A 12239-nucleotide genomic window follows, 5' to 3' on the forward strand; every position below is an offset into this window, starting at 1 on the left:
GAGTATCTTATAGGTGTCACACATCGATCAAAGGAGTGTCAAAGTAAAGAAAAAATTAACTTTTTTTGGACACCGGTCTGACCAATCAGACACGTGTCGTATGCGTGTTATACGAGTATCGGACACCGACACGTGTCACGCCTAATCATAGAGGCTAACTAAAGGAGTATCAACTTATTAGAAAAGTTCTCATCAAATCATATTAATAAGGATGGTCATGCAAATACATTGTGAAAATCAAAAGCATTTATAATATATGTTCTAACTTTTATAAAATTAAACCACTAAATTTTTAACTAATTAAAAATCATCAATTTTTTCTAAATAAATATTAAACCACAAATAAGTCATGCTTTCCTCCTTAATTATCGGTTCCTCGTGCACTAACATTTTGACTATGAAAATTAACATTGTTGCATTAATTAATTCAATCCCTTTTCTTATCATCATCATCATCTCTATTAATAGCCTTGTGTTTAGCATCTTGAGCTGCCATCCAAGCTCCATCCATGCTATCTTTGGCAGTATCTCTGACAATATCTCCTTCTTCTTCGGCTTTAATTGGACCCTCTCTTGCTGGATCACTTGTCATAGCCCTATCTTCTTCCTTTATTCCTTTGTACATTCCCTCCATCGTCACACCCCCATCATCACTATTTGCTTCTGCCACCGCATTACTACCCTACAACAATTTAATTTCATTATTAAGATTATATTTCACTTCATTATATGTTTAACACATTTATAATTATTATTATTTAAATAGACAAATAATTAGTCATATAGTAACACCACTAATAATATTTTATATTAATTTATAGAGGAATTTGAAAACCTCTATTTCTTGAATATAGGTTAGAATACCAAACTTTTACTGCATAGTATAATCTATGTTGTGAACCTACTATAATTTATAACATGTAAGTCATAATAATTGTGAAAATTTGCATAAATTGGACCAATCACGTTATCTACTTCAATTGAAGTTATAGCCAATTATATATATATAAACACCAATTTTGACTGAGACGTAAAAAGATGCATATGTTCCCAACTTTGAAGTCTATAATAATTATGAAAAGTTGCATAAATTGAAAGAGAAGGGTATATATATATACTTCGGCACGTTCATAAGCCGTGGAAAATGAAGCTGTGGAAATTATGCGAGAAGATGTATACATAGATTTGGTAGCAATGTGGATTGTTTTCTTAGTTAAGAACGACATGGCAATTTTGCAACCTTAATTAACACTACAACCTCGTATTCTTTCTTTGGCTTAATTAGATATCTCAATGTTACGTTATGCTACTTGATTCATATTCATAATATATATTGAAGAGTTAATTAAACGGTGAAAGCAACGTGTACAGTGAGTGTCGTCTTTGAGGTTTCAACGACACGTTAACAGGGTCCAGTTTGACACGTTTCGGGTACGTGTGTTATTCACCATTTGCTCACTATGAACCCAACAATTAATTGAACTACTTTTGTAATTTTTAAAGACCACTTAGAGTTACTTTGGTAAAAATAAGCTATAAACTAGCTGATAGCTGAGTTAATTGATAGCTGAAAAGTTAGCTTATAGCTGATAGCTGAAAAACTAGCTAATTGAAATTAAAGTGTTGTCTACCAAATATATTTTTTATGTAACTTTTTGGTGTAACCTCTAATACTAATCTCTATATTCAATTTAATTCCCTTTCCTATTTTTGTTTCTGCAAAACCTGTAACATAAGGGTTCGTTAGTTAACCTGCGAAACCATGCACAATTCACTAGCTATCCAGCGAAACATCTTGTGATTCGTTGTTTAAACAACAAACACCTCTTAGACCAAAAATCTATAGGTCTAGATGATGAACTTTTGAATAACAACTTGAAATTAAGATAATAAACAATAACATAAATGAAAAACATAAATTTAACAAAAACAAATGAGATTACTGATTAGATAAATTAATTAGTTCATCGTTCTCGGGTTCTACTATGCACGCCGTGATTTCGTCAAAGGTCCTCAAACGAATCAAGCTTGAATAAATCTCACCAACGTCGCGTCTAAATCAATCAGCCCCTTTGTACTATCCTTCGGACAATACTTTTTTCAAACCATGGTGTTATTTCATCCGGAGGCATGACGTGTGCAAACGTTGGAGTTGAGTTAAAAAACTGTTACTCACTACATAATCAGTGAATTGAGTTCGCTACTTATGTAGTGAGGCTACTTACTTAAGTAGCGAGAAAAAAATTATGGTCATTTCGTAGAACACGTGAAAAAATAATAGAGGATGCGAAAAGAAAAACTTTACGTTAAAAGCTCCATTATCTTATGATAATGTGTCGGAAAGGTTTTTTTAAGTTAGATTCGATGCATCTCAGCAAGTGATCTTGGGCCGCAGAAAAGGTATGTGCTCTTGTGGGCTAGAAAGGCCTTATGTTTAGAAAATTGCTCTTTAGACCTCCCACATTGCTTCTAACCCCCAAAAACTTGAAAATATTCTTGAATTTGGTTCCAATTTTCTATGGAAGTATGGAACCTATGTTCCGAAAAAAGATTAATTTTGGAACCTATATTATGCAGTGTTCAAATATGCTTTCTTATGATTCAACACGATTTTATAGCAACTAGCAAGTGCGAGTCTTGGACCAAGAAAAAATAAATAACAAAAACGAGCTATGTTGAGTTTTTTTATCAAACTATATTTGGACTTTACACTAGTTCAGTTTGCCTATTCTTACCCTTATAATCAAAATCTAAACTAGCACTAGTTAGCTTTCTCTATTTTATTTATAAAAAAAAATTAAAAAAAAAAACTATTAGTCCGATGTAAATTAGGTCCTACACCAACAATAGATTAATAGTAAGAGATTTGAACCTCTTAAATAAATGGTAAAATATGTAATCCCTAATTTTGAATTATTAAAAAAAAATGGTTGGGATAAATAAAATACAACTTACATGTATTTTGAAAATACACACAAAGCTTATATAAAACACACACACAAATCATATAACACACCTTATTTAAATATCAAAATTTTGATGTAAAAAATATCATGACTCATTTTCAATGCACCGTTTTTGCCTCCATCTTGCACCATGACCATTGTGTTAATTTTCTAACTATATTTTCTCCTATACAACTCTAGTTTCAAAGAAACATCAATCCAGAGGAGGAAATTTCCTAATCCTTAACATCATTCAATGATGCTTTCTACTTTTTATTTATTTTTTATAATAAGCTTCTACTTTCCTAGATGATAACGACTTCACCAATATCATTTAATAATTTGTTTCTATAAAGTTTACATGTTATTAAAATATGGGTCATGCTAACCAGTGCCCCCGGGGCACTGGTTAAGGAAACCAAAAAAGGAAATTTTAAAATTAAAAATAATAATGTTTACACTTTCGAGGCGTTGACCGCACAAACTTCAATGTAATATTACTATATTTGGTTCCTTAAACAATGCCCCGGGAGCACTGTTTAGCATTTTCCTTAAAATATAAGTCACTATTGACCACCATACGTGGAAAAGAGATTACTTGGACATATTTATCACCACACATTTTGTATTGGCTTGCGCATATTAGGTGAGTTCACATCAACTTGTCATACAAACATGAAGGAAAACCTCAACTGCCTCAAAAGTCTTAATCATATTTAAATGTGTTATTGCAACTAGTTGGATCATGGGATTTTAGATTGAAAATTTGCACTTAATTGTACTACTTACACCACCTAACATATATCTAAATCTAAATATTAATAGTGGGCTGAAATGATAAACACTGCGTTAAATTTAGGCTAATGCAATGGTGGACTACCATGGACAAGTAATCTACCGAATATGAATTTTACGAAATTCACTGTTGGATTGAAAGTTTATATCGTATAGATCATCCATAAATTTTTGAAAATTTTTTGAAAATCATTTGATATGTTATTGAGACCCATCAAGATTTACGTTATTTAATAAACCGTTAATCTTGATGTGTCTCAATAACATATCAAATGATTTTTAATTTGTCTAAATTTTTCTATTGAAGATCTATATGATATAAACTTTCAATCTAACGGTGAATTTTGTAAAATTCTTATTCATTATAATGTTATTCATAACTGGTTCACCATGGACCACTTGATAAAGTGGTACATATTAGAATTTACCGTGAAATTTACTCTTGTGAAATTTAGGATTTGAATTATTGTGATGTAATTAATTGATTTCCTCGTTTAAATTAATTCAAATTTGTTTCTAATACTGAATTTCAAGGAGGCTACTTTTGAGTCTTCAACCAAAAAAATTCCTTTCATTAATCCATTCCCATTAGAAAGCCACTTTATGGGTTGGTGTTCCGCAGCCAGATCTTGCCAATTAAAATAAGAGAAATCAAACATATACAATTTGGAAAATTCAGGTTTGAGTTCCGACTCGTGTATATGTACAATATAATATTTTTATCAACTGAGTTATGTTTACGATTTTTTTTTTCTTTCTAATTAACACAATAATTATAAGTTGTGTATTAATAAGAAATTGATTAGAGGTGTATCATCAATCATCATGAAATGAGAATCTCATCTCATGTATAATAATAGAGTGAGATTTCATATCAATGTTGTGTTGGGATTTAATTCATTAACCAATTGATAAATTCCCAAGTGCATGTTCCACTCATCATGTATTGGACAATGATGCCTAAATTTTAAGAATTGCTAGGTCATTTTTCTGCCTTAAACCACTATGAATTATGCACCCTTTTCTAAGTGAATGACTTGATACAATGACCAAATTTTTTATTATAAAAGAAAAGTAGTTAATGTATCATTTTCCTCCCTCTATTCAACTCTTTGACCTCACCATTGAAATCTATCAAATAGTTTTCAATCCTCATTTCCCACAAGAGAAAATAACATAGCTTTTAATCTAGAAAAAAGTTTGATGTCAATATTATCATGTATGTAATAGATTCTTTGAAGTCAAATAAGGCAGCCAGGGAGAATAAAGTAGGATGACATAAATACTAAAAACAAAAACAAAAAATCCTAAATTGAAAAGAGGCATAGTAAATTAATTGAACAATATAGTGCATGTTTATATTCGCGGTACGCGTATGTTGAACTCGCTAATGTCGAATATATAATTATTTGGAGCTTCTATTTAAATGCACAATATTATACCTTCCGGTTGAACTAAGTTTTGATTTGTAAACGTAGAAATTGAATATAAAATGTGTTACTTTGGTATCAAAACTTGTTAAAAACTACTATTCCTGTTTTGAATATAAGAAGAAAAAAAAACTTTTTAAGTTCATTGAATAAAGTATTTATTTGTTTGGAGTATAAAATGTGAGGGAAAACATTGTCGATGCATGCTATTTAGGTGCAAGCACAATCCACAAATTCCAGCCACACACACTGAATCTAACCAACAATCAACAATGGAGACAAAAATATCCAAAACTGAATGATTTAATTAGAGTCATAGACAAGACAAAAAAATCAGCCTGAAAAATGAAGACAAATCCAAATTTGTAAGGATTTGAAATCATTTGTCATACTCATCATGCATCACATGCACATTAAATCAAGTGCATAGCACAGTAGAACACTCAATACTACAACAGAACACCCTATAAGTTATAAAAATGAAAAGGGTACACTTTTATATTGCTTTTGCTAGATTTCTTGACACAAAAATTATTGCTTTAAGTACATGTTAAAACAGGCCTAAACATTGAAATAAGAGTGTAGCCATAACTTCGGGATATCTCAACTGGTGTGAGCTGAGGGTTAAAGAAATTAACAGACAAATCGATTGAAGTTAAAACCCTAACGAAAAGAGAAAATATTAACATAACAACTAATATATATATAATAACATTTACCTATTCAAAACAAAAAATGACAAGAACATTAAATTCAACCATCATATAACAAACTTGCTTTACAATGTATGTTTTTTGTCAAAGATGATACACCAACCAAAGCAAGAACTATCATTGTTGAATGCCATCAAATCTTACATTATCAAGCCATGAAACAACCATTTCAATCGAAGGTCTTTGTCTTGGATCTTGGTCTAGACATTTACAAGCAATGCCAAGAACCTCCAATAGTTGTTTCTCCCTCTCCTTTTCCCAAATGGCTTGATCAAAAATTTCTTGCTCCTTCTTTTCATATTTCATCTGATAAACCCAAGACACCAAGTTCCTGCAATTTTTCCCCTTGATGACTTCCACAGGCCTTCTACCGGTAAGAAGCTCGAGAAGAACAACGCCGAAACTATAGACATCGCCACGGAATGTTGCTGTCAGTGTCTGACTATATTCTGGAGGAATATAACCTAAAGTTCCTACTAAGTCTGTTGTGACGTGAGTATCGTACGGTGAAAGTAGTCTTGAGAGACCAAAATCTGCCAAATGAGCTTCAAATTTATCATCCAAAAGTATGTTGCTAGATTTAACATCACGGTGGACTATGAACGGTTCACACCCCTTGTGCAAGTAAGCTAATCCACGAGCCGCGCCTTGTGCAATCTTGAGTCGTATATCCCATTTCAGAGCTGAATTTCCATCCACGCACTCGTGAAGCCAATAATCCAAGCTACCATTCTCCATATATGAGTAAATTAGCAATCGATCGTTGCCATGCCGACAATAGCCTTTAAGAGAAACAAGGTTCTTGTGTTGAGCTCTCGAGAGGGCTTCAACTTCGGCTTGGAATTCGCGTTCCATCTGACCACAGTCGCCAGAAAGCCTCTTAACGGCTGCTTTCATGCCGTTCGGAAGATATGCCTTGTAAACAAGACCGAAGCCGCCACAGCCAACAATGTTTGCCTGGTTGAAATTGTTTGTTGCTTTTAACAAATCAGAAACTGCGAGATCCTTGCAATCTGAATTCTGAAAAAGGACCAATTTCGATGAAACAAATCCTTCGGATGATAACCTGTGTGACCTCCTAGTATTCATCTCCTCGTCAAAGTTATCAATAGGTTTATCTTCCCTCTTTGACATTCTTAGCACGATAATTGCAAGCAACAAAGCAAGCCCTACCCCTATGCTGATTGTTATGCCAAATACACTGCTTCTACTAATTTTTTTTGACGAATGAGAAGGCAAATTTGGCCTCATGTTGTTAACAACTTTGCATCGAGTACTATCAATATCAATGTCCCTGCAAAGTCCCAAATTACCCTCAAAGCTCGAACTAGGGAAGCTTAGAAACTGCCCCCCACTTGGAATCGGACCTTGCAAGTGATTATGCGCCACACTGAACTTCGACAAGAATGTGAGGTTGTTAAATGAAGGAGGGATTGTTCCAGATAGATTATTATAAGATAAATCCAATGTTTCCAAATTCTCCATCTCTGAAATACTACTCGGAATTGTGCCGCTGATATTGTTCCTGCTGAAATCCATCACATGAAGTGCCTTCAACTTACCGATTCCGGGCCATATACTCCCATTTAACATGTTATTGCTCAATAAAATTGAAGGAGGGAAACTTGAAGCTTGATTATATTGCAAACCACTAGCACTAGTATTTCTCTTCACAAAGAGAGGAATGAAAGCATAAGAAGCAAAATTCGGTCTTCCACAATTTGAACACACCAGTCCCTTCAACTCTGTCAAACTTTTCGGTATTTCTCCCGTGAGAGAATTGTTTGAGAAATCCAAATAGAACAAACGGTCCATTTCACCAATCCACGAAGGAATACTACCATTCAATGAGTTCCAAGACAAATCAAGTACCGCCAATTTCTTGCATTTCAATAGCCAAGAAGGAATATAACTTTTAAGACCACAGTTTCCGAGTGCTAACACCACAAGACTTTCAAATCCTGCTGATGGTACACTTTGCGGAATTTCTTCGCCGCGGAAATTCTTAGTAAGGATTAGAGTTGTGAGGTTTTTGCAGTTCTGAAGAACAGAAAGTGCACCAGATAAATTCACTAAGCTATTGTTTGAAAATGACACAAACAAAAGAGAAGATAATTTGGCATAGCTTTCAGGTATAGAACCATTTAAACCATTCCTAGCGAGGCTTAAAACTTTCAATTCACGACAATAGGACAATGAACTAGGAAGTGGTCCGGTAAAATGATTACTAGCAAGATCGAGTGAACAAAGATTGGACAAACCGGTGAAATTAAGATCAATTGAACCTGACAATGAATTATTCTTAAGATCAAGAACTCTAAGTTTAGTGCATAAAGACAAAGTGGAAGGTAATGATCCAGAAAATGAATTAGCATGTGCTACAAATTGTTCTAACTGCAAAAAATTCTCAAAAACATTTGGAATTTTGCCAGAAAAACGGTTCGCAGAAACCACAAGAGATTTTAGGCTAGAAAGCTTACTTAACTCATTGCTTAACATGCCAGAAAAATTGTTGGCAGAAAGTGATAATTGCTCCAAGGCCAACATTGAATACAAAGAATCAGGTAAAGGGCCAGAAAATGAATTGGAATCCAAATGCAACCTTTGGAGAGATTTGTTACAGTTGTTCAAACCTTCAAGATTACCATCGAAAAGGTTCGAAGATAAATGAAGTGTGTGAAGATTCTTAGAAGAATTACAAAGTTGAGAACTGAATCTACCTGTGAATGAATTGTTACTCACATTAAGAGCAAGTAGATGTGGAAATTCCACAAGATGAAAGAACTCTCCGGAAAATGAATTGCTCGAAACATTCAACACTTCAATGGAATTCAAACCAGAAAGTGTATCATTAACAGGTCCTGATAACATGTTATAGCTCAAATCAAGAAACTTCAACATCTTCAACTTGGAAAATTCTGAAGGCAATTTACCCTCAAGATGATTGAATGAAAGATTCAACACATTGAGATGATCTAGTTTTGCTAAAGAAGGTGAAATTGTTCCATTTAGACTCATCTCAGAAAGGATCAACTTGGTCACTCTATTAACAGATTCTCCATTGTTATCACCACAAAAAACTCCCATCCAATTGCAACAAACACTATCATTAGACCATGCTTTCAAAATTGAAGAACCATTTGTAAGGTTTCCTGCAAAATCCTTCAAAGCTGATAAATCACTAGGATCACATGATTTTGTTCCATTGTCAAGACTCAAAGACAAACAAAAAAACCAAGATAAGACACAACATTGAAATAGTGTTAACAAGAAACTTCTTACTAACACCATTCTGAAACTAAAACAATAAAGTTTATCTCAAAAGAAAGACTCTAAGCTCCCATAGACAACACACAACAGAGGCTAGTAATAGTATCACTGACAAGAACCTCAAATGAAGCAACCTTTTTTAATCACAACTTGCACTATGCAAAGAAGAAAAAGCACCAATTTCAAGGATATGACTTAGATCACACCAATCCCAAGAACAAGAGATCTATGAAAACTCCTAAAAAAAATACACTAACCTTGAAGAAAGAGATAGGATACCCTTAAACAAAGTAGAACATGGACCATATGACAACAGCTTGTAAATGAAGCAATCAACAGTGTCCATTAAAAAAACAAGAAAGTAAGACAACAATCAATACACAAACAAGTAAAGGAAGTGAGATCCATTAGTCCCCACATGAAAGTTTTGAACTTTGACTCAAAAAACAAAAACCCATGATACTCAAATTAGAGATAAACTCAACAACAACAATGACACTTTAATTTGACCCTTTTGCTGAAAAATCAAATCTTTGCTTATTTGAGATGTTAGAAACGAGTAAAGATTTGAAATTTAAGGTGAATAAAGAAAAGGGGGTTGTAGACATAAACAGTGACAAAAGAACCTAACCTCAACAACCTTTCATCAAACAGATCTGCTGCAAGATTTTGAAACCAAACCCTCTTGAAAAAAATGTATTTTTTATTTGTTTATGATGTTTTTTTCAAAGGAAAAACAGTGATGGGTAGAATCTAGAGAAGACAAAGATAGGAGAAAATTTTGAAATGAAAGGAAAGATGGTGTAGGAGAGATAAAGAACACAAGTCTTATCAAAGTTGAAGACAGAAAAAGGAAAGTTCTTTTATCTTTGATAAGAATCTAAGAAATGAAATAATAATTATAAATAAATTTGAGGGTAGATTTGAAATGAAGAAAGAGGTGCTGACTTGTGTGATGTTTTGGATTTGATTGCATCACAATGGACAACTTACAGAGGTTTAGTTGAGGGAAACAGGCAGAAACAACAAAAGTCCAACTTGCTGACTTTAACAAATGACTCTCTCTCTGATTGTCAATGCGGGGCACCTAATTTTTTTGTCCGTTCTTTGATGGTATTGGATGGTGGGTTGGGAGGTAAAAGTAAAACTAGAGTTGTTTTCGGATTAGTTTGAATCGATTTTGAAGCAAAATTTTATCCGATTTAAAGTAAGTTTTTTTTTTCTTCATGTAATTTAGTTGTTAGAAATTCTTTATTTTAAAATGGAGAAGTGAGATGACCGGAATTTGAACCCCGACTTCCTACATATATAATACATTGTTTTTGCCAACTGAGCTAAGCTCGCAGGACGATTTAAAAATAAGTTTATATGTGCTTTGGTTCATGTTTAATTAAGAAAATTAAATTATTTTTTTTTGTTAATGTCAAGTTTCGAGCCAAGTATCTCTAGGTTGCAAAGTGACTCATCAATCAAGGGACTACTACCCGAGAAACGAGCTAAGAAAATTTAATTTGATCCAATGAAATCTATTGTAGTTTAGTAATTTATATCTGTTTTTGCATATCTAAATTTTATATTGTAATTTTTTTTTAGGCTTAATTGCATATTTAGTTCCTTATTTTTATTTTAGATTTTAGATTGGTCCTTTATGTTTTAAAAGATTCAATTTGATCCTTTTTGTTATTGATATCAACTTAAATTTGTCATTTTTATTAGATTTTGAGTTAATTTCATCCAATTTTTTATTAAATTTTGAGTTAATTTCGTTTAAAACTCCCACGCGACACCCTCCTAAGTTGTTCATGTGTGCAAATTTGTTAGCTGCATGAACAATTTAAACCGAAATTTGACTAAAAGGACTAACTTGAAATTTTTTAAACTTAATGGACCAAATTAAAACCTAAAATAAACATAAGGGACAATCATGTAATTAAGTTTTTTTTACTAAATATTAGTATTATAGAAACACAATAACATCATAGGTTTAATTTAAAATATAACATATAATATATTAAAAGTTAAATATTATAGAACGACTTATTATCGATTACATTTAAAACATATGAAATAATAAAATAAAATTGATTAAATTGAATTAATTAGTAGTATTAAGAAAAATTAAATGTAACAAATAATAGATTAATGCAATATATCATATTAATAAATAAAAAATAAGTATTAAAATATATGTATGCAGTTTGAATCGATTTTGAAAAACCAATTCAAAATTTGATATGTGATCCAACAGTTTTCACAAAAGGACATCAAAACATAATTTTTTTTTGGTTTTATGCGATTTTCGGGTTTTAGATCAGTTTTTGCAGTTTTAATTTGGATCGGTGTGACTTTAAACATGCCTAGATAAAACTAGGGAAGATTAGTTGTCGTGAGCTTATCGCATTATACATATATATTGATCGACCAAACTCAATCGATACAATGAAGATAACAGATGGGAGAGTGACCCTAAGTACAATGATTTCCCTATGAGGTACCGTATTGGGCTCATGTTTTTCTTTTGCCCATGAGGCATCAGGAGTGATCCATTAAAACATTGTCCACATGCCCGACTTAATGGGGATCCATTTACATAATCATAATCTAACTACTGGTCACATTTAAAGGATATAAGAATCGGTCTATCATGCACTTAGTTTAATCTAATTGATCCTTGGACTGGGTCTATAATCAACTCAGCATCAAGCTCGGTCCAAAATGAAATGAAAAAAAATTTAAATACTAAATTATTTTAATATTTTTAACTCAAAGGACCAAATTGAAACAAAGAATTTTGAAGAAACCAAAAAGAAATATAAAATTAACTTAAAGGACTAAGGGTCTACTTGGATTAACTTATTTTTGAGCTTATGCGAAACAACATATGCAAATAAATAAGTTTTTATGTATTGTTATAAGTTTTTTAAGGTAATTTATAAGAAAATAAGAAAATAGCTTATACAAATACAATTTTATCTGTGAAAACTTATTAATTAACACAAAAATTTATTTATTTGCATAAACTATTTTCTTAAACTCAAAAATAACCCAATGAACCCTAATAATATATTTTAACCAATAATAAAATA

General features: G+C 32.2%; 2 protein-coding genes across 2 annotated transcripts; both read right to left on the minus strand.

Moving 5' to 3' along the window:
• Positions 1–244: 244 nt before the first annotated feature.
• LOC123895142 lies at positions 245–1493 on the minus strand. The gene is made up of 2 exons (XM_045945365.1): positions 1119–1493; positions 245–682 (listed from the first exon to the last, which is right to left on the minus strand). Exons 1-2 carry the CDS (start codon positions 1224–1226, stop codon positions 428–430), a joined length of 363 nt encoding a protein of 120 aa, XP_045801321.1. The 5' UTR covers positions 1227–1493; the 3' UTR covers positions 245–427.
• Positions 1494–5641: 4148 nt separating this feature from the next.
• On the minus strand, positions 5642–10259 carry LOC123895143 (phytosulfokine receptor 2). The gene has a single exon (XM_045945366.1). It carries the CDS (start codon positions 9172–9174, stop codon positions 6001–6003), a length of 3174 nt encoding a protein of 1057 aa, XP_045801322.1. The 5' UTR covers positions 9175–10259; the 3' UTR covers positions 5642–6000.
• Positions 10260–12239: the final 1980 nt, after the last annotated feature.

The sequence above is a fragment of the Trifolium pratense genome, linkage group LG7, assembly GCF_020283565.1.
Source record: "Trifolium pratense cultivar HEN17-A07 linkage group LG7, ARS_RC_1.1, whole genome shotgun sequence".
Classification (NCBI taxonomy): Eukaryota; Viridiplantae; Streptophyta; class Magnoliopsida; order Fabales; family Fabaceae; genus Trifolium; species Trifolium pratense.

Excerpts from the sequence above, each read along its gene's own strand:
- LOC123895142 (XM_045945365.1), bottom strand. The coding sequence starts at position 1,226 with ATGTCGTTCTTAACTAAGAAAACAATCCACATTGCTACCAAATCTATG. Across the intron at positions 683-1,118 it reads CGGCTTATGAACGTGCCGAA|GGTAGTAATGCGGTGGCAGA; the intron begins GTATATATATAT and ends AAATTGTTGTAG.
- LOC123895143 (XM_045945366.1), bottom strand. The coding sequence starts at position 9,174 with ATGGTGTTAGTAAGAAGTTTCTTGTTAACACTATTTCAATGTTGTGTC.